We start from the raw sequence: 20,681 nt of genomic DNA, 5'->3' as shown, positions 1-20,681 counted from the left end.
CAGCTCCTCCGTCATCTCCCTCATCCTCCTCTCCAGGGCCTTTGCTCGGGCTCTCAGCTCCTCCACTCCTCCTCCTCTCTCCACCTCCTCCCTGACGGTCCTCAGGTTCTCCTCTCTGAACCTCTCCACCTCCTCCTTCTTCTCCTTCAGGGTGCTCCTCAGACGCTCCCCCTCTGTGTGGCTCTCCTGAATGATCAGTGTTTAAAAGGAGTTAAGGGTGTGGCTAGCTTAGCTTAGCTTAGCTTAGCATAAAGACTGTGAACAGAGGGGACAGTTAGCCGCTCTTGTACCTGCAGGAGGAGTTTCAGCTTGGTCATCTCCTCCAGCGCCGCCCTCAGACCCTCCCTCATCTCTGCTTCTCCTCCTCCTTCTCCTTCGCCTCCTCCCTCGCTCGCTCCCTGCTCCTCCTCACATCGGACACCTGAAACACACACACACACACACACACACAGTTAGCATGCTAACATTAGCAGCTAACACTCTTCAGAGAGGAGGTCGTGTACCTGATTCTGCAGGGAGCTCAGGTTCTCCTTCATGACCTCCACGCTCTGCTGCACTCCTCTCAGCTCCTCCTGGCCTCCCGCCTCGTCCTCTGCTCCTCCTGCACCTCCTCTCTGAGAGCCGTCACCTCCTTCTCTGTCCACGTCAACGTCTCCCGTAGCTGCTCCTTCTCCTTCTGCTCCTCCTGCACCTCCTCTTTGATGAACGTCAGCTCGTTCTTTGTCCTCCTCAGCTCCTCCTGAATATCCTCCTTCCTCCTCTGCTCCTCCTGCACCTCCTCTCTGAGAGCCGTCACCTCCTTCTCTGTCCTCATCAACGTCTCTCGTACCTGCTCTTTCCTCCTCTGCTCCTCCTGCACCTCCTCTCTGAGAGCCGCCACCTCTTTTCTCTGTCCTCATCAATGTCTCTCGTACCTGCTCCTTCCTCCTCTGCTCCTCCTGCACCTCCTCTCTGAGAGCCGTCACCTCTTTCTCCGTCCTCATCAACGTCTCCCGTATCTGCTCCTTTTCCTCTGCACCTCCTCTCTGAGAGCGTTCTCGTGTCGTCTCCTCTTCATCAGCTCCTCCTGAGCCCTCCGCCTTCTCCCTTTGTTCCTTCTGCACCTCCTCTCTCAATGCAGACACCTCCCCATCGCTCTTTGTCCTCCTCGGCTCCTCCTGCGCCTCCTTCTCCCTTTGTTTCCTTTTCACCTCCTCTCTGAGAGCTGCCACCTCCTTCCCCAGCCGTCCTTTAGCTCCTCCTGTATCTCCTCCTTCTCCCTGTGTTCCCTCCTACCTCCTCCCTAAGTACAGACATCTCCTCACTCCTCCTCCTCAACTCCTCCTGTGCCGTATCCCTCTCCCTCTGCACCTCCTCTCTCCTCTTCTTCAGCTCCTCCTGTGCCGTATCCCTCTCCCCTCTGCACCTCCTCTCTGAGAGATGCCACCTCCTCTCTCCTCCTCGTCAGCTCCTCCTGTGCCGTATCCCTCTCCCTCTGCACCTCCTCCCTGAGAGCCGTCACCTCCCTCTCCCTCCTCCTCAGCGCCATTGACAGTCCTGCCTTCTCCTCCTCTAGCTCTCTCACTCTGCACCTCCCTCTCTCCTCCACCAGGAGCTGCTGACCTCTCTCCGCCTCTACCAGACTCCCTCGCTCCTCTATCGCCTCCCTCAGTTCATCTTCGAGCCTCCTCTTCTCCTCCCTCACCCTCCTGTGCACCTCCTCCTCTCCCTTCCTCTCCTCCTCCATCTCCTGCAGTTTGTATTCCAGCCTCCTCTTCTCCTCCTCCGTCCTCCTCAGCTCATTTCTTTGCTCCTGCGCCTCCTTCCCATTTCTTCCCATCTGCCCTCCCGCCTCCTCCTCTCCTCCCCGGCTCTCCTCAGTGCCTCCCTCTCTTCCTCCCGCTCCTCCTCCATCTCTCTAACTCTCTCCTCCAGCCTTCTCTTCTCCTCCTCCATCTCCACCAGCTTATTGTCCAGCCTCCTCCTCCTCTCCACCTCCGCTCTCCTCAGCTCCTCCCTCTCTCTCACCTCCTCCTCCTCCCTCTCCTCCCTCTCGTCCAGTGTGGCTCTCAGCTGCCGCGCCTCCTCCTCTCGCTCCTTCAGGACGTGGTTAAGCTTTGCCACCTCCCTCGCACTCCGCTCAGCCTTCTCCCTCCACTCCTTCACCTCCTCCTCCAGTCTGTCGCAGTCCTTCTCCCTCTCTCCTGCTCTCCTCCTCGCTCCCTCGCTCTCGGCCCAGGCCTCCAGCAGCTCTCGGGCCTGGGAGGAGACCCTGTTGTCTTTTTCTCCTCCCTCCCTCCTCTCTTTCTCCAGGAGCGCCTGTGTTTCTTGCAGCAGCGTCTCCAGCTGCTCCTCCCTCACCTCCTTCTGCTTCAGTTTGCCGCTCGCCTCCTGACGCTCCCTCTCTCCCTCCTCCGCCTGCTCCTCCGCGAGCCTCAGCTGCTCCTTCAGCTCCTCCACCTCCTCCTCCCTCTCCCTCACGGCGCTCATCTGTCGCTCCAGGCTGCGCTCCCTCCGCTCCACCTCCTCCTTCATCTCCTCACACTCCTCCTTGGCCACGTTCAGCCTCACCCTCAGCAGCTCCACCTCCCCTACCAACTCCGTCAGCCTCTCCACCTCCTCCTCCGCGCTCCTCGCTTCACCCCTCAGTCGCTCAACCTCCTCCTCCATTCTCCTCCTCCTCCTCCTCTCCTCTTCATCTCGCAGTCTCTCCTTCTCTCTTCTCTCCTCCTCGAGTTTGGAGCTCTCTTCTCTCAGTCTGTTCATCTCCTCCTCCACCTCCTCCACCCTCCTCCTCCATCTCTTCACCTCCTCTGCTTCACTCCTCAGTTGCTCCATCTCCTCCTTCTCTCTTTCTAATCTCTCCATCCGGTCGCAGAGTGCCTCGATCTCCTCCTCCCTCTTCACCACCTCCTCTCTCAGTCTGACCTCCGTCCTCTTCGCCTCCTCCTCCAGTCTCTCCGTCTTTCTCCTCTCCTCCTCTAGCTCGAAGGTTTCTCCTCTCAGTCTGTTCATCTCCTCCTCCACCTCTTCAACCCTCCTTCTCCATCTCTCCACCTCCTCTGCTTCACTCCTCAGGCGCTCCATCTTCTCCTCTCTCAGTCTGACCTCCGTCCTCTTCGCCTCCTCCTCCAGTCTCTCCTTCTTGCCCTCCGCACGCTGTATTCTCTCCATCGTGTGGCTCACACGCGCCTCCCTCTCTGTCATCTCCTCCCTCAGCCTCTCCACCTCCCTTTGTCTCTCCCCCTCCTCCTCCATCAGTCCTTCTATGCGCCTCCTCAGCGCCTCCAACTCTCCGTCCTTGGTCCCCAGCTCCTCGCTCAGAGCCTCCCTCTCTCTCTGCCAGGCCTCCCTCTCCTCTTCCTGTTCCCTCATCCTCTTCCTCAAGTCCTCCACCTCCTCGGTCAGCCTCTCCGTCTCCTCCTTCAGCACCTCCATCTCCTCCTCGCTCCTCTCTCTCCTCTCCATCTCTTCACTTCTCTCACGCTCGTTTTCTCTCCTGGCCGTCGCTCTCTCCAGCTCTCCTCTGAGACACTCGATCTCCCCTTCAGAATAAAAGCACAACAAAACTGCTGTTATAAATACAAATACAACTCCCAGTGAAGACGACTCGCCCACCCGCGTTTTACACGACCCTTGAAATTTGTTTTCACAGGGAAACAACGCAGGAATCTGGACACCACAGATATCGTAGCTTCTACAACAGTTATGTAACCGTGGTTATGGCAAAATCAGTCAACATCCCAAACTACTACGACTACTGACACGATCTCATCTCATCTTCAGCCCCTTATCCGGGGTCGGGTCGCGGGGGCAGCAGCTTTAGCCGGGGACCCCAAACTTCCCTTTCCCGGGCCACATTAACCAGCTCTAACTGGGGGATCCTGAGGCGTTCCCAGGCCAGTGTGGAGATCTAATCTCTCCACCTGGTCCTGGGTCTTCCCCGAGGCCTCCTCCCAGCTGGACGTGCCTGGAACACCTCCCTAGGGAGGCGCCCAGGGTTCATCCTTACCAGATGATCCTGAACCACCTCAACTGGCTCCTTTCAACACAAAGGAGCAGCGGCTCTACTCCGAGTTCCTCACGGATGCTGAACTTCTCCCCCTCTCTCTAAGGGAGACTCCAGCCCCCCTCCTGAGGAAACACATTTCAGCCGCGACCTGGTTCTTTGGGTCATGACCCAGCTTTCATGACCACAGGTGAGGGTAGACTGATTGTCATATACGATATTATAACAAAATCCAAAGTGTAAAAACAACAAATTTTGGTGTGTTTTATCATTGTAGGAGTTTTGAAGTAGTCATCTGAAATGGTCAATAAACTATTGCTGTGTTTAAACATAGTGCCACCTTCAGTCTAAATGCAGTATTACAGCCTGTTCTTTCTATTGTAATGATATATGATTCATTCTCTGACACACTGACCCTGTAATGTCTCTTTGGCCTGCTGCACAGTGTAAATGTGTGTCTGCAGCTGACATCTGTCCACCTCCGACTGCGAGAGCTGCTTCTGATGCTGACTGAGCTGCTGGTGGAGAGACACCGACAGAGACCTGCAGAAGAAGAGAGAGAGAGGGGGGGGGGGGGGGGGGGGTGATGTACAAGCTGTTTATGTACATACGTGTTTTATGACTCTCAGGAGCGCCCCATACCTGAGCTCCTGCAGCTCGTCCTCCAGCCGCTCCCTGTGTCTCTGCACACTGTCCTGCTCCTCCTGCAGCCTCCGGCTCTCCCTCTGCTGCTCCTCCTGCTGCCTGTGGCTCCTCCTCACCTCCTCCACCGCCTGCCGCAGCTGCTCCTGAGCCTCCTTCAGCTCCACGCACACCGAGGCGTGCTGGGAGGACAGCTGAGGGAGAGCAGGAGGACATGATAGAGAGAAGTTACAGAACAGCGCTTGCTCACAAATGGTCACAAAAATAAACCGGAGAGTATTAAGCCCCTAACAGCTCCAGGAAATAAAGCTTTAGAGAGGAACAGATGACTACAGGTCGGTTCAGTTCTGCAGATTGACTGACATGGGAGTTGTAAGGAAAAGCTAAAAGGTCTGGGAAACCTGCTTTGATGTGTCACGCCATGTAACTTATCCATCCAACAGGTCGAGATTCAAACAAAATACACACCTCTGTTCACGTAGGAAGCGAGGGGCTAAGGCCGCACTCACACTGTCCTTTCGCACCGTGCCCCGTGCTTTAGGGTCCTTGTCCCCCCCACCAGGCCCGTTTGTACTCACTCTACCTGGGCCTCGGAGAATGCTTCTTGCTGCCTATACGTCATCACGCCGTAACACGTCCACGCATTGATTGACGTCATGGCAATGCGTGGCTTTGTTTCCAGATCTTTCCGTAGACCTCGGAGTTTTTGTGCGTCTTGTCGACTGTTTTTTTTTTTTCATCGACCAAATCTGCAGTAAACACTCCACCTCCGCATCACACCAACGTGAACCTTTCACCGCCATTGTTTGAAATGTCCGCGCATGGTCCCTCGTCGTGCTCGTACACGTGCGCACGCTCGTGCTCGTACATGTGCAAACACGCAATACAAAAGCCAACCTCTCTCAGGCGGGCCATGGAGAGCCCGCTGGCCGCAGTTATGCGCGGAACGGTTGCACTCACACTGGTCAAACACACTAGGCTTTAGCCGAAAAAACGGTCTTGGCCCGGTGCGGAAGGACAGTGTGAGTGCGACCTAAGATACAATTAAAATTTTCCAGGACAACTGAGATTATTTCTTGGATATTTGGTCATTTTAATACATTTCCAGATGTTTCCACGACTGGAAAACAAGTGTCTGGGTTTTTCAGGATGCGTGGGAGCCCTGTGTAAGGCTCTCACACGCCTGTAACCTCCTCCTCCTCTTTACCTCTTCCAGCTGACCTCCATCCTTCCCCTTCTCCTCCACCAGGGAGGCCACTTGTCTCTCCTTCTCCTCTATTACTCTCTCCATCTCTCTCTCTCCTTCCCTCAGCTGACGAACGACGTCGGCGTCCTCCTCTCTCTGCGCTCTGAACAACACAAAACATTACTGTTATTCAACGTTTATAATCTGGATTAAAGTTAAAATCATCCAATGGTCTTTTTCTGCACTTACATAGCAGCCTGAGAAGAGTCCCTGCACATGGGCTCCTTCCTTTGGGATTGACTTTGGTAATCCACTGTAATGGACTTTACTATGAGAGGAGCTGGTACAGGGGCCAGTAGGTAAGTCTTTAAAACACTCTTTTAATAAACTCTGGCTTCACAAACTACGCTGTTGGTGCTTTGTTTTGTGTGCAGGGACTCTTCTCATGCTGCTGCAGAGGTTTGCTGTTATTTTCAGCAGCATTAGTGGTTAAAAAAGACCTTTGAATGCCTTCACCGTGCTGCCCCAAGCTAATCAGTGTTAGCCACGTCCGGCTGTTAGCATCTCTCCGGGGTTTCTCCGTTAGTAGTTGTGACACGAAAAAAACTGTCTCAACTGTCTCTCACTGGCTTATTTGATTAATCTAAGTGCCGAAAAAGACCAACGGATGATTGTAAGGAAGAATTACACTCTAAAGATTCAGGTGTGAACGCTGTGTCGTGGATAAAGACTCACCTGAGCTGGCTGCAGTCCAGCGTGAGGGTTTTGACCTCTCTCTGCAGAAAACTGACCTCTGACCTCACAGTCTGCAGCTGTGATTGGCTGTCTGACAGCTCACATTCCAGCTGCACACACACACACACACACACACACACATACATGCACAGATTAACATGATAAACGACATGCGTCCTGCCCTGGAGCCTTTGAGCCAGGCAGCCTCCCTGACAAGACAGAGAGGTGAAGCGAGCAGCTCTACCTGCAGCAGCCGTTTGTTCAGCTCTCTCTTGTCCGACGCCAGAGACGAGTTCAGGGCGGCCATCTTGTCCAGAGCGTCCCGTCCCTCCTCCACCTCCCGCTTCAACACACACTCGGAGGACGAGAGAGACAACGCGCTCTCCCTGGACTGAAGGGGGGAGACACAGAGGGGGAGACAGAGAATTACTACAGGGGGATTATTACAAAAGAAGATCTACACGCTTGTTTTAACTCTGAATGGGACCTTCTGTAGGGCGTCTCTGGCGTCCGCAGCCTCTTCTTCTGCCCTCTGTCTGTCCAGCTGCTGCCTCTCCAGTGCCCCCTACAGGACCACAGGAGGTTACGTGTGAAAGGATGAATCTTTAGAACGATAGAAAACTAAACTAGAGCAGCCGGTTTATCACCTTCAGAGTGTGGATCTCCATCCGGTGCAAAGTTTCCCTCTCAGTCAGCTGGACGTTCTCCAACAGCTCAGTCTCCACCCTGAAAACAAAAAGCATTTCATCTGACGGATTAAACGGGGACACAGCTCCGACATGTGTTCATTACAACACCGGGAGCTGTTTTTACAGTTGCACTTATTCTGGAAATCAGAAGCGAGAGGAATTAAAAAAATACAGCAAGGTTTGTGCAACAGTCAAAAACATAAACACAAAGTGAGCAACAAATACAATAATGAGAAATATACATCAAAAAAAATATAACAAATACTATAACAATGAATATAAACACATGAATGTGAACTAAAGCACTTTGGTATTTTGATGTTGGAAAAAATAAATAAAACCCATGAAATTCTGTCCGTATGACACTACAGGCTGAAATATATTGGTAATTCTGGCTTGGACAGGCGTTGCGTGTATCGTTGGCTTGTGAACAAATGCACGTGTACCCCCTGATCACGTAACCATGGCAACGTTTACAACAGTAGTCGAAGAAAGTACTGTTTCCCAACTAGAGGGGGAGCCTGAAAGCAAATCCTGACATCAGCTTTTACCACTGAAGCCGTTTGGAAACAAGGAAAAGTCATATTTATGTATAACAGATTACCGTCTGAGTGTTTCTGTCTCCAGCTGTGTGTTTCTCTCCTCCTGTCTGTCTCTCTCCCTCCTCAGCCGGTCGCTCTCTCTCTTCACCTCCTCCTCCCTCGCCTGCACCTCCTCCACCTGCAGACGCAGCGAGCACGACGCCTCACGTTCCCTGTAACACACGCGTCACTTTATTAATTTCCCTAAACGAAAAAACTCTGTGGGAAGGCTTCAGAGTGTGTTAGTGTGTGTGTGTGTGTGTGTGTGTGTGTGTGTGTGTGTGTGTACCTGCTCAGCATGTCCAGCGTGTGTGTGAGCTCCAGCTGTGTGTGTTGCGTTTGTGCGTGCAGCTGCTGGTTGTCTTCCTCCAGCTGTTTCAGTCGGAGCTGCGCTGCGGTTTTCTCCTCATCGAGGCGTCGCAGAGAGAGCTCGGCCCCCTGCAGTTCCTCATGTCTCCACTGCAGGGCGCTCTCGGTGTGAGACAGGACAGACAGCAGAGAGGACAGATCCAGACTGAGGACGCTGTCGGGGGACACGCACAGAGACCTGCTGCTGCCGCTGCTGCTGCTGCTCAGGACTCTGGACTGGAGACACAACACACACACACTGACCTCACAAGTATCTGGGTACAACCATAGACACTAAACGTACTTAAGTGTGTGTAGGACGGGTCACCCGCGTAAACTTTCCCAATTTCGTGTTGACCGATCGCCGATGAAGCTGTTCTACCGTGCTATTGTTGAGTCCGTCCTTTTGTACGGTGGCAGCCGGTCTTTAAAGAGCAGGAACTCACTGAGCCCAATGGGCCGGCAGGACTATCGGTGAGACGCGGCCGAGCCCAGAAGCCCTGTACGTGCGACAGCTGCAGCGGCTCACTGGCTCCATCTTAGAGGACCGGTCTCACCTCCTGTTCAGTGACTTCCTGCTCCTCCCATCTGAACGCATTTCCACCGTACCCAGGACCCAAACTAAAAGGCACAGGTCTAGTTTTGTCCCTGCAGCCTCCAGACATCGGAATAAGAGCTAGCTGACGCTGGCTGTGATGATGATGATGACGATGATGATGATATGATGCTGAGTGCCACTCGTGCTGTGTACTTTGAGGGTGCTCTTTATGAGGCAGCATGGAATGATGATGGGGGTGATGATGAATTGTGAAGCTATTTTACTGTTTGTATGAATCCCCAAAGCAGTTTCAGTCAAAAGCAACTGGACTTGGTTCTTTGTCAGGAAGACGTTTCACCTCTCATCCAAGAGGCTTCATCAGTTCATGTACACATCTGACCAGGACCAGGACCAGGACCAGGACCAGGACCAGGACCAGGACCAGGACCAGGACCAGGCTGGGACTGGTCCAACTACCTGGTGTGGAGATCCAGGTATTTAACCTCTCAATGTCAGTGGAACCCTTTAAGCTCCAAGTGCCAACGACCGTCGTTAGAGTGGCAGTCGTTGTTGGAAGTAGGTCTGGACTTCAAGTGACATCATCGGCCTTGTGAAAGGTTAAATACCTGGATTTCCACACCAGTTAGTTGGACCAGTCCCAGCCTGGTCCAGTCTCAGCCTGGTCAGATGCGTATATCTGCGAGCCAAATTTACCTGCGGGTCCAAATAAAGAAATCTAATCTGATCTCTGTGACTCCGTGACCTTTGCCCTCTGTCGCTCTGATAGACTCACCAGTTTGACCACGGCCTGACTGACCGACTGAAGGCTCCTCTCTGTCTCTCGGTGTCTCTCCACCTCCCTCTCTCTCTCCTCACGCCGGCTTTCCTCAGCCTGCAGAGAGCGAGACAGCTCCGCTATCCTGAGAGACAGACGGACGGACAGAGGACAGAGGACAGGTGGGTCAACTTACATCAGCGTGGTCAACTTACACAGTCACCCATGAATATGAAGTGGTTAAAAAACAGAGAGATGCAAACACACGACTACCAGTTAGCATGCTAGTTAGCTCGGTGGCTAACTGAGACGCATGAAGAAGAAGAGTGATTTACCGTTGTGTCAGCTGAGAAACCTGCGTCTCATGGAGACGCTTAAGCTCTGAAATCTCTCGCTCTCTCTCCTCCTCCTGCTCCAGCTCTCCCAAGGAGAAGGTCCCCAGAGTGGAGGAGGAGACGAGAGCAGGAAGAGGTGGTGAGGAGTCCGGAGGAAGGAGGACCAGGGTGGAGGACAGAGGAGGAGGGAGGGAAGAGGGGAGATGAGGGGCAGGCAGAGAGGAGAAGGGAGGAGCGCTGAGTCTCAGGGAGGAGGAGACGGAGTCACAGCTGGAGAGGAGCGACGAGGAGAGACGGGAAAACTCTGCCCTCAGCTGCCACAGGTCCCTACAGACAGAGACAGGTGGGGCAACTCACATCAGGTTGGGCAACTTACATCAGGCTGGTCAACTTAAAACAGGTCGGTCAACTCACACCAGGTTGGTTAACTTCTATCAGGTTGGTCAACTTACGTCAGGTTGGTAAACTTACATCAGGTTGGTCAACTTACATCAGGTTGGTCAACTTACGTCAGGCTGGTTAACTTCTATCAGGTTGGTCAACTAGCGTCAGGTTGGTCAACTAGCGTCAGGTTGGTCAACTAGCGTCAGGCTGGTCAACTAGCGTCAGGTTGGTCAACTAGCGTCAGGCTGGTAAACTTACATCAGGTTGGTCAACTTACATCAGGTTGGTCAATGTATAGTTACGTTGGTCAACTTGGACACACAACACTGTTCCTCCTCCGACAAGTCGTCAACTTCATATTGGTCAAGGGCAACTTTCAACGCATCCAACTTGTTGATCAACATTTAACACCCCCCCACGCACACACACACACACACACACACACACACGTACCTGTCGGCAGCAGTTTTAACGGTGTGACAGTGGCGCCTCAGAGCAACCACAGACCTCCAGACTGACAGCAACCGAGCCTGCTGCTGACCCACATGACCTGACTGACACTGGGGACAGACACACACACACACACATGAACGCACACACACACACACACAGTGTCAGACTAAAGGTGGATCAGTCAGAAAATCCACCTTAATAATCAAACAACGATCTCAGAAGAGTAATACCAAACGGCTGACCTCCCTCTCTCTCTGCCAATCATCCTCTCTCTGCCCCCCCTCCTCCACCGCTCTGGTCCAATCAGACGTCAGCTTCTGGAGGTCCTCCCTCTGGGCCTGGATGACCTGCTCTGATTGGCTGAGCTGCTCCCGGAGAAGAGCGTTTGTGTCGGCCAGACCGACTGACCTGAAAAGACACACACACACGCTCACATAGGTGAGACTGACACACACACACACACGCACACACACACACACAGGGCTGGTACACACCTCTGTTGTTCCTCCTCCAGCCTGATGAGGGCGCTCTCCAGAGAGTCACTGTGTTCATCTCTGATCCTCCGCTACAAAACAAACACACACAACACAGTACAACATCTGGAGTACTGCGCGAACACCACAAAGTGCAGTTCTCTGAGTGTCCACTAGGGGCAGGTTTCATAACAGAGCAGTTTCTCATTGAGCCCCATGTAAAACAGGTCGTTTACACAGCATCATTAAACCTGTTTAAGGACAAAAGAACATTCTAGTCTGTGTGTTTAGATCAGATCTCCATGACAACACTGAGGGGGAAGGGGCTAGTTTTTAATTTATTGGAGGTTAAAGTTTATGAATAATTAGGGGCGTGGCCTATTGAGTGACAGCTAGCATCTGGCCCTCACTTCTCCTCGGAGGTAAACGTCAGCCAGATGGACGTACGCCCCTCCCCCCAACGTCACATACATGCCCTTTTTTGGTCAGAGGAAATGAGGAGGAGTCAAACTCTGACAAGATGGAGACTCCTGTAGGCGAGGACGATTGGACCAAGTTGAGAGAACGGACCTGATAGAGACGCTACGTCTTTTTAGGTAGGAACTCTTTGATTTTTTATATATAACGCCGATCCTCGCTCTGCAGTGACGTAACACATCTGTGTGCCTGACTAACGTTGGCCGTTGCTGGAGGTTTCCAGGCCGTTCACGTAAAAAAAGGTGGAATCAGGACGGATTACGTCGGGTTTGGATTTAATGCCAGTCAAAGTCGGACATTTGTTTTCACCAGTGGCCTCACGTGTCGCACTCTTCTATGTCTGACCTCAGTGTTGAGCAGCTGTGTGTGTTCGTCCTGCAGCTGAAGCTCCAGGTGTTGACATCGACCTCTGTACTCCAAAACCTGCAGACACAATGAGTACTGTCAGTACCCCACGCACGCACGCACGCACGCACGAACGCACGCGCACACACACACACACCTTGTTCTGCAGTCGATGGATCAGCAGAGCCTGTCTGGCCTCCCTCTCTCTTCCGTCCCTCACCCTCCTCTTCCACTCCCTCTGCTCACCCTCCACTCGCAGGGAGAGGCCGAGCGCTGGAGACACTGTCTGACATAACTGGAGACAGAGAGAGAGAGAGGAGGGGAGGAGAGAAGGGAGGGACAGAGAGAGAGAGAATGGGGAGGAAAGAGAGGGAGAGAGAGAGAGCAAATGGGGGGGGGCAGAGAGAGAGAGTAGGGGGGAGGAGGGGAAAGAAGGGAGGGTAAGAGGGAGAGAGAGAGAGGGGAAGAGGGAGAGGGAGAGAGAGAGAGAGAGAAAGAAGGGGGAAGAGAGAGTGCGAGAAGGGAGGAGGAGGGGAGAGAAGGGGGGACAGAGAGAGAGAGAGAGAGAATGGGGAAGAGAGAGAGGGAGAGGAGAGAGAGAGAGAAGGGGGGACAAGAGAGGAAGAGAGAGGGAGAGTGAGAAGAGAAGGGGGAGTGGTGTGAGACAGAGAGAGAGAGAGAGAGAGAGAGAGAGAGAGAGAGAGAGAGAGAGAGAGAGAGAGGGAGAGAGAGAGATGTTAAGTAAAAGCTTAACGCATGCCTTTATAAGTCCCGTGCAGGACTTCACTCTGTTTTATTGTTAAAACACATGCAGGGCTCAAATATGCACACATGCACAAACAGGTCCTATCTACAGTCGTGCATAAATGGAGAGCAATTGCGGGGTCCGGTGCCTTGCTCAGGGGCGCCTCAGCAGTGCCCAGGGGGTCAAATGGCACCTCTCCAAAACCGATGACCCTTCGGTTCCCAAGTTGAGTCCTTACAGGCTGACGCACTGCCGCCCTGATGGTTAGATGCCCACCTCCTCTCCTCCCCCTCCTCTCCTCACCCGGTCGTTCAGAGCTCTGCTCCTCGACTCCAGCTCCTCTCTCTCTGCTCGACTCTCCGCCAGCTCCTCCTGCAGACGGCACACCTCGCGCTTAAGCTCCGCCTTCTCCTGCTGCGACCCAATCAGAAGCTCCGACTGCATGCTGATGGGTCAACGTCGTCTTCAATGAACCTGGACAGAGACACAGAAAAAGGGATAATCAGGGACTACTTTACGTCCTGTGGTAGAAGAAGTAATCTAAACAGTACTTCAGTGAAAGTACTTAAAATATTTCCTATTATATCGGATGTTTCTGGATGAACGGGATGAAAAACTGTCATCTGAAAAGTAAAAAGTACAAGAGTTACCTCTGATGTGGTGGAGGAGACGTAGAAAGTACATTAACATTCAAATATTCAAATACCTCCAATGTGGACTTCAGTACAATACTTGAGTAAATGAGTCATATTCCTCCACTGGTGTTATATTGTGGTAGTAGTATTACGTATAAGTAGAATTAGCAGTAACAGTAGAAGTAATATTAGAAATATCAATAGTACTAGTAGCATTAGCAGTAGCAGCATTTACAGCAGCAATAGTAGTGGCAGTAGTGCAGTAACAGTAGCAGTATTTACAGTAGTAGTAGTAGCATTTACAAATATAGTAGCATTAGCAATAACAGTAGTACAATTTACAGTAGTAGTAGTATTTACAATTATTGTGGTAGTAGTATTAGCAGTAGTAGTAGTAATGCAGTAACAGTAGTAGTAGTATTAGTAGCAGCAGAAGCAGTAGTAGTATTAGCAGTATTAACAGTGGAAGTATTAAAAGTAACATTTGCAGTAGTATCAGTAGTAGTAGTATTAGTAGTATTATAAGTAACAGTAGTAGTAGTATAAGTCGTAGTATAAGCAGTAGTAGTAGTATCAGTAAGAGTAGTAGTAGCAGTAGTATTTGCAGTAGTATAATAGTCCAGGTTTTAGTCAGTGTAGTAGTGTTAGTCGTAGTATAAGCAGTAGCAGTAATAGTAGTATTAGTATTATCAGTAACAGTAGTAGTAGTATAAGTCGTAGTATAAGCAGTAGTAGTAGTAGTATAAGCAGTAGTAGTAGTATCAGTAAGAGTAGTAGTAGCAGTAGTATTTGCAGTAGTATAATAGTCCAGGTTTTAGTCAGTGTAGTAGTGCTAGTCGTAGTAGCAGCAGTAGTAGTAGTAGTATAAGCAGTAGTATAAGAGTCCAGGTTTTAGTCAGTGTAGTAGTGTTAGTCGTAGTAGCAGCAGTAGTAGTAGTAGTATAAGCAGTAGTATAATAGTCCAGGTTTTAGTCAGTGTAGTAGTGTTAGTCGTAGTAGCAGCAGTAGTAGTAGTAGTATAAGCAGTAGTATAATAGTCCAGGTTGTAGTCAGTGTAGTAGTGTTAGTCGTAGTATAAGCAGTAGCAGTAATAGTAGTATTAGTATTATCAGTAACAGTAGTAGTAGTAGTGGTAGGAGTATTTGCAGTAGTATTAGGATTATCAGTAGTATTTGACCTGCAGTAGCAGCAGTATTAGTATTATGTTTATAATAACCCAGGTTGTAGTCAGTGTATAATCAGTAGTAGTAGTATTTGCAGTAGCCGCAGTATTAGTATTATTAGTAGTAGTGTTAGTATAATAATAGTCCAGGCTGTAGTCAGTGTGTGTAATCAGCTTGTGTTGAGTGTTAATCTGTTAAACTGAAGACACATCAGAATCTAAACCCGTTAAAACACCAATGAAACAACAACAGAACCGGACAGAACCGGAAATAACGGCTGAAGTACCGACAGTCATCCTACCGCACAGAGACTTAACCATTATCTAATAAAACAGTTTTAACTGCAGCTAACTCCAGACTGCAGCTAGCCTGTTAGCATGCTAACAGACAGTAAACAGTGAATAAAGTTGGTTTAAAGTCCGTTACGTCACCTGCTGGAGCTGAAGCTGCCGCGCGAGCTTCATCCGGTAACCGACAAAAACATTTAAACACTTTTAAAAACTACAAATCCGCGTCATTCATTCACCTGACGGCTAACACAACCTGCTGTTGTTGTTGTTAGCATCTGGGGTTAGCATATTCAAACAGGGACTCGGGACCTTTCAACCCGGGGACGTTTCCGGTGACGTCACCGGAAACACAAACGGCGAAACCTGCCGACGACATTTTTAGGATTTAAAAAATAATAAAAACAATATAAATATTAAAAAAATACTTTAAAAACTAACTTTAAAAGTATTTTTATTGACCTCTATACTCAGAAAATTAATTGCGGAAGCAGAAATTTGAAAATAAAAATAAAATATAGATTTGAAAAATTATATAAATACAAAATAATATTTATATAAAAATTAATTAAATACAAAAACTAAAATAATAAGAGTGACCTTTCAACCCGGGGACGTTTCCTGTGACGTCACCGGAAATACAAACGGCGAAACCTGCCGACGACGTGTTTTAGGATTTAAAAAATAATAAAAACAATATACATATTTACAAAAAGACTTTAAAAACTAACTTTATTGACATCAACTGTATATAATAAAGTAATAAAATTAATTGTGAAAGCAGAAATTTGAAAATAAAAATAAAATATAGATTTGAAAATGTATATAAATATAAAATAATATTTATATAAAAATAATCGAATTACAAAATTAATGATTTGATTTATAGATAATTAATAATAATTCAAAACATATATTAAATATTAAAATTATACAAAAAAAATGTTGATTTTAAATGTATATTTTAAAATAAAAACTAACTTTAAAAATATTTTTATTGACCTCCACTGTATATAATAAAAATAATTTAAAAAGCATGCATTAAACATAGAAATATACAAAAAGAGAGTTTGACTCTAACTGTAGATAAGAAGATAAATTAAAAATAATTAAAATAAATTACATTAAATACAAAACTAAAATAATAGTTCGACCTTTCATCCCGATGGAGTTACTTCAACAAAAACCCTTATTTTGGGATGGATGGATGGATAGATAGATGGATAGATGGATGGATGGATGGATGGATGGATGGATGGATGGATGGATGGATGGATGGATGGATGGATGGATGGATGGATGGATGGATAGATGGATAGATGGATAGATGGATAGATGGATAGATGGATAGATGGATAGATGGATAGATGGATAGATGGATAGATGGATAGATGGATAGATGGATAGATAGATAGATAGATAGATAGATAGATAGATAGATAGATAGATAGATAGATAGATAGATAGATAGATAGATAGATAGATAGATAGATAGATAGATAGATAGATAGATAGATGGATGGATGGATGGATGGATGGATGGATGGATGGATGGATGGATGGATGGATGGATGGATGGATGGATGGATGGATGGATGGATGGATGGATGGATGGATAGATAGATAGATAGATAGATAGATAGATAGATAGATAGATAGATAGATAGATAGATAGATAGATAGATAGATAGATGGACGGACGGACGGACAGATAGATAGATGGATAGATGGATGGATAGATATATCGATTGCCATGGAAACAAAGATAAACTGTAGCAGGAAATCACAATAATGAGACTTTATTACCACATGAAGATTTAAACAGTCGTATAAAACTGGAAAATTCTGAATTTTTAATTATTCTCTCGATAAAGAATTGTTTATCTAGAACAACGATATATTATTAATACTCCAAAACACATATTTTGTACTGCAGTTATTTAGGACGTATAAGCAAACACAACACAAATATAATAAATTACTGTTTGGATATACAATAATAATAATATACATTATTGTCTCTAGTGGCGTAACTACAGTGTATATACTATATAACAAAACAGACACACTAGATAGACAAATATGTTTTTCATAATTACAAGTGCACAGCACAAATCTCAAAATACAGTAATAGTTAATAATCAACTTTAAGCAGAAACAGTCAAACTGTGCAGGAGAGGAAATGTAAATTAAATATTTCTTTCTTTCCCTTTGGTTTTACAGAAACATGCATCACATTCTGCTTTAATATGTTCAGAAACATCTAAAGGTGTTTAATTCATATTTTTCTACTGACGTCCTGATTCTCTTAATAGCTTATCAGTTATTTACATTTATAAAAGTGATTAGATTTCTTCTGGTTTACAGTGTAAAATCATAAAAATCAGTATCTTTCACTTTCCAAAGCAACTTTCAAAATAAGATGTACCCTTATTTTGAAAATACACCGTGCTGTGGACGTTGTCACGCTTTTAAAATCCCCAAATTTCAGACGGAAATCATTTTAACAGAACCGCAGCGATCGGCACGTTTGAAAAGTAGCTTTGCGTGATGTTCAGAAGTAGAGCTGAATATTGGACGGAGAGCCGGAGAGTCCAAAATTAAAGAAGCTATCGTAGCTTATTAGCTGTGTGTCACCATCGAGCTTAAACTGCCCGTCAGACAGACAGTGACTATACGAACACGTCTTTTGAATAAGCTGAAGTTAGTGTTCAGTTAGCATCTTAGCTAACTCTTACTCTTACCTCCCAGTGGAGGTGGCCGCCAGGGGCTTTGTGGGAGACTCAACAACTCGCCTACTGAGAGGTCTAGGGCTGGGGGGTAAGGAGCTACACAAAACCACCAAAGAGCCGGCTGAGGAGGCAGGGACGGCGAGCTTCTGGCTTTGGCTGAGGAGGCGGGACAAGGTGTGGGGAGTGAGCAACTCCTGAGGAAAGCTAGCTACGGGGGGTGACTCGGAGACGTCCCTGTTCACTGCACCAGGAGATGTTCTGGGTCAAGGGGCGAAACATCGGGGAATGGTGGTCCCCAGCTGATGATCCCGCAGCTAGCGTAAAGGGCAGCGGTGGAGGTGCGGCAGGCCTAGAGCCTAGCAGGTGAAAATACCTACCTGTTTAAACAATTAACAAACTGTGGGGAATACACACAAATATCTGTGCATAACTTTTCTTTGTCATATGCACTAAAAGAGAGCTGAGCTGGAAGACAAAGCTCTGGATCTACTGGTCAATCTTGGTTCCTACCCTCACCTGTGGTCATGAAAGCTGGGTCAGGACCCAAAGAACCAGGTCGTGGGTACAAGCAGCCGAGATGTGTTTCCTCAGGAGGGGGGCTGGAGTCTCCCTTAGAGAGAGGGGGAGAAGTTCAGCATCCGTGAGGAACTCGGAGTAGAGCCGCTGCTCCTTTGTGTTGAAAGGAGCCAGTTGAGGTGGTTCAGGATCATCTGGTAAGGATGAACCCTGGGCGCCTCCCTAGGGAGGTGTTCCAGGCACGTCCAGCTGGGAGGAGGCCTCAGGGAAGACCCAGGACCAGGTGGAGAGATTAGATCTCCACACTGGCCTGGGAACGCCTCAGGATCCCCCAGTTAGAGCTGGTTAATGTGGCCCGGGAAAGGGAAGTTTGGGGTCCCCTGCTAAAACTGATGCCCCCACGACCCGACCCCGGATAAGAGGCTGAAGATGACAGATGACATCCCGTGGCATCACATGACTGACACGGAAGTTGTAATTCCACGTTCGGCCACTATGGCACATCCTGAAGTATGGGCCGTTGTCCCCAGAGGTGAAATCGCAGTCAGACCGAAAGCTGATGGTTCTGAAATCGCACAATATCCTGTAAAGTAAGACTCTGACCCGAGGCTGTATTTTGTAGTTATCAGCAATCAAATACGTTTTTCTACTTTAGGCACAGAATCTGGAAGTTATAGGCTAACACTAGCATATAACTGGCTAACTAGCATTCTACTGTAGGTCACGACTTCACGTACGACAAGCTACATCAAAAAGGCACGCGATATGACCTCTGCTGTGCCACGTTACGGCCCGATCCGACACGTTTAAAGCTTTTATGTGACTTCTGTTTGTATATTTAAGGTTATTCTGTCCAGCAGAGTCAGTCAGGAGGACGCCTGGACACAGTAAAGGGATATTTCTCATGACTTCATTCAGACTTCATACAGACGCTGTAACTGAAGGCTTTGTGTATCGAGGTTTTTCATTCTTTTGAGTGTTTGTATTGGAGCCGTGTGTCACTTTAGAGGTTTTATTGTCTCCTCAGTGACCTTTTGCTGATGGGGTGGGTCATTCTGCATCGTTGCACTGCGGGGCTGAAAGTGAGACCCGCTGTGTGATAATGCGATAATGTTAGAGACCTCACGGCCCTGGAAGAGTCCCATCTTCCCAAATGATTCTTCTATTGTCCTCATCAGCAGATCGTGACTTTTGTAAAGTCTGTGTGAGAAAGGTCCGGGCTGCTATTGTTCGTGTTTGAGGGTGTAGAGGCATCAACATGACGTAGTTTGAGCAAAATCACGAGAGAGAGTCGAAGGAGAGGCGAAAATACTGCCTGAAGTTCAGTGTCGAACCTCTCCCTCCTCCTTTTGTTCATAATAACTCAGTGAAATGTGAACACGCGGACATGAAATCCATGTTGATATCATTCGGTGTGACTTACACTTCCCCAGGATATCATTATGTCTCAGGTCCGTCCAGAATAAACCTCCATAAATCTCTTGTTTTTAAGTTCTCTTTAGTATCAAAGTAATGCAGTGACTGTTCAAGAAAAGTGCTACATGTATAAATCAAGTTTATCATTATTAGTTTCCATGAAGAGGACGCAACTCTTGAGCTTCTTCCACAGGCTGAAGGTGTGAAGCATCTCAGGATTTAACTCTTTCAATCAGTGCCATTACATGCAGTTAAGGGCGCACTCACACTGCCCTTCCGCACCGCGCCCCGTGCTTTAGGGTCCTTGTCCCCCCTCCAGGCCCGTTTGTACTCACACTACCTGGGCCTCGGAGAATGCTTCTTGCTGCCTTTACATCATCACGCCGTAACACGTCACACGCATTGATGACGTCATGGCGATGCATGGCTTTGTTTCCAGATCTTTCCGTAGACCTCTGAGTTTTTGTGCGTCTTGTCGACTGTTTTTGAATCTTTTCATCGACCAAATCTGCAGTAAACACTCCACCTCCGCATCACACCAACGTGAACCTTTCACCGCCATTGTTTGAAATGTCCGTGCATGGTCCCTCCTTCTTTTTTCTATGTCCCAACAGGCGCACAGGAAATGACGTCAGAACCGCCGTAGGCCTCGTGCTCATACACGTGTGCACACTCATGCTCGTACATGTGCAAACGAGGTGCTTTACAAAAGCCCACCTCTCCCAAACGTGCCATGGACGGCAAGCGTACCGAGCCTAAGCGTGGTACAGTTGCACTCACACTGGTCAAACGAACTAGACTTTAGCCTTTAAACGTGCTTGGGCACGGTAAGGATGGACAGTGTGAGTGCGCCCTAAGGCAATACTCTGGTTTCTCAAACGTCATGTAAACACCGTACCATGGGTAATATCGGAGTTCTCATACCCCGGTTAACAGACCTAGATAACTCCTTTGGTAATCGGAGTATTCATGCATGTAAAAAGCGTCCCCGGAGTATTATTGGGTTACACGTCTGCACATGCTCCGTGGGTTAGAACAGCTCCTCCCCACTCTGCAGCAGTGGCTTTCGACCCGGAAATAGAATAAATCAGGAAACAACGGCGCCAAAAAAAACATGTAAAACCCCCCCAACGTGAGCGTTACCTTTAATATGAGGGAGGACTTCGCCATGGCAAGTAACATCACTACCAATAAGACCCGTTTCTGTCGTAATTCTGTCCAAAAGTCGGGCGTTTCCC

At 48.5% G+C, this 20,681-nt stretch overlaps 1 protein-coding gene across 1 annotated transcript in view; it reads right to left on the bottom strand.

Moving 5' to 3' along the window:
- LOC310952492 (uncharacterized protein) overlaps positions 1–15,011 on the bottom strand; it is a gene marked incomplete at its 3' end in the record, with an annotated part of 19,653 nt that extends 4,642 nt beyond the window's left edge. Inside the window, 26 exon segments of the mRNA XM_083921110.1 lie at positions 1–186; positions 291–404; positions 578–862; positions 915–1,012; positions 1,015–1,103; positions 1,305–1,635; positions 1,824–2,960; positions 3,138–3,524; positions 4,404–4,531; positions 4,631–4,824; positions 5,838–5,979; positions 6,552–6,661; positions 6,796–6,942; positions 7,039–7,116; positions 7,199–7,277; positions 7,845–7,994; positions 8,111–8,406; positions 9,501–9,627; positions 9,818–10,144; positions 10,655–10,761; positions 10,897–11,062; positions 11,149–11,219; positions 11,950–12,027; positions 12,107–12,244; positions 12,998–13,168; positions 14,924–15,011. The exon segment at positions 1–186 is cut by the window's left edge and continues 318 nt beyond it. Of these exon segments, the coding sequence (XP_083777236.1) occupies positions 1–186; positions 291–404; positions 578–862; positions 915–1,012; positions 1,015–1,103; positions 1,305–1,635; positions 1,824–2,960; positions 3,138–3,524; positions 4,404–4,531; positions 4,631–4,824; positions 5,838–5,979; positions 6,552–6,661; positions 6,796–6,942; positions 7,039–7,116; positions 7,199–7,277; positions 7,845–7,994; positions 8,111–8,406; positions 9,501–9,627; positions 9,818–10,144; positions 10,655–10,761; positions 10,897–11,062; positions 11,149–11,219; positions 11,950–12,027; positions 12,107–12,244; positions 12,998–13,138 (5,106 nt within the window). The 5' untranslated portion in view covers positions 13,139–13,168; positions 14,924–15,011.
- Between the last annotated feature and the right edge of the window lie 5,670 nt (positions 15,012–20,681).

Source organism: Echiichthys vipera (assembly GCF_963691815.1).
Source record: "Echiichthys vipera genome assembly, chromosome: 10".
Taxonomy (NCBI): domain Eukaryota; kingdom Metazoa; phylum Chordata; class Actinopteri; order Perciformes; family Trachinidae; genus Echiichthys; species Echiichthys vipera.
This window is presented reverse-complemented; position numbering and strand designations above follow the sequence as displayed.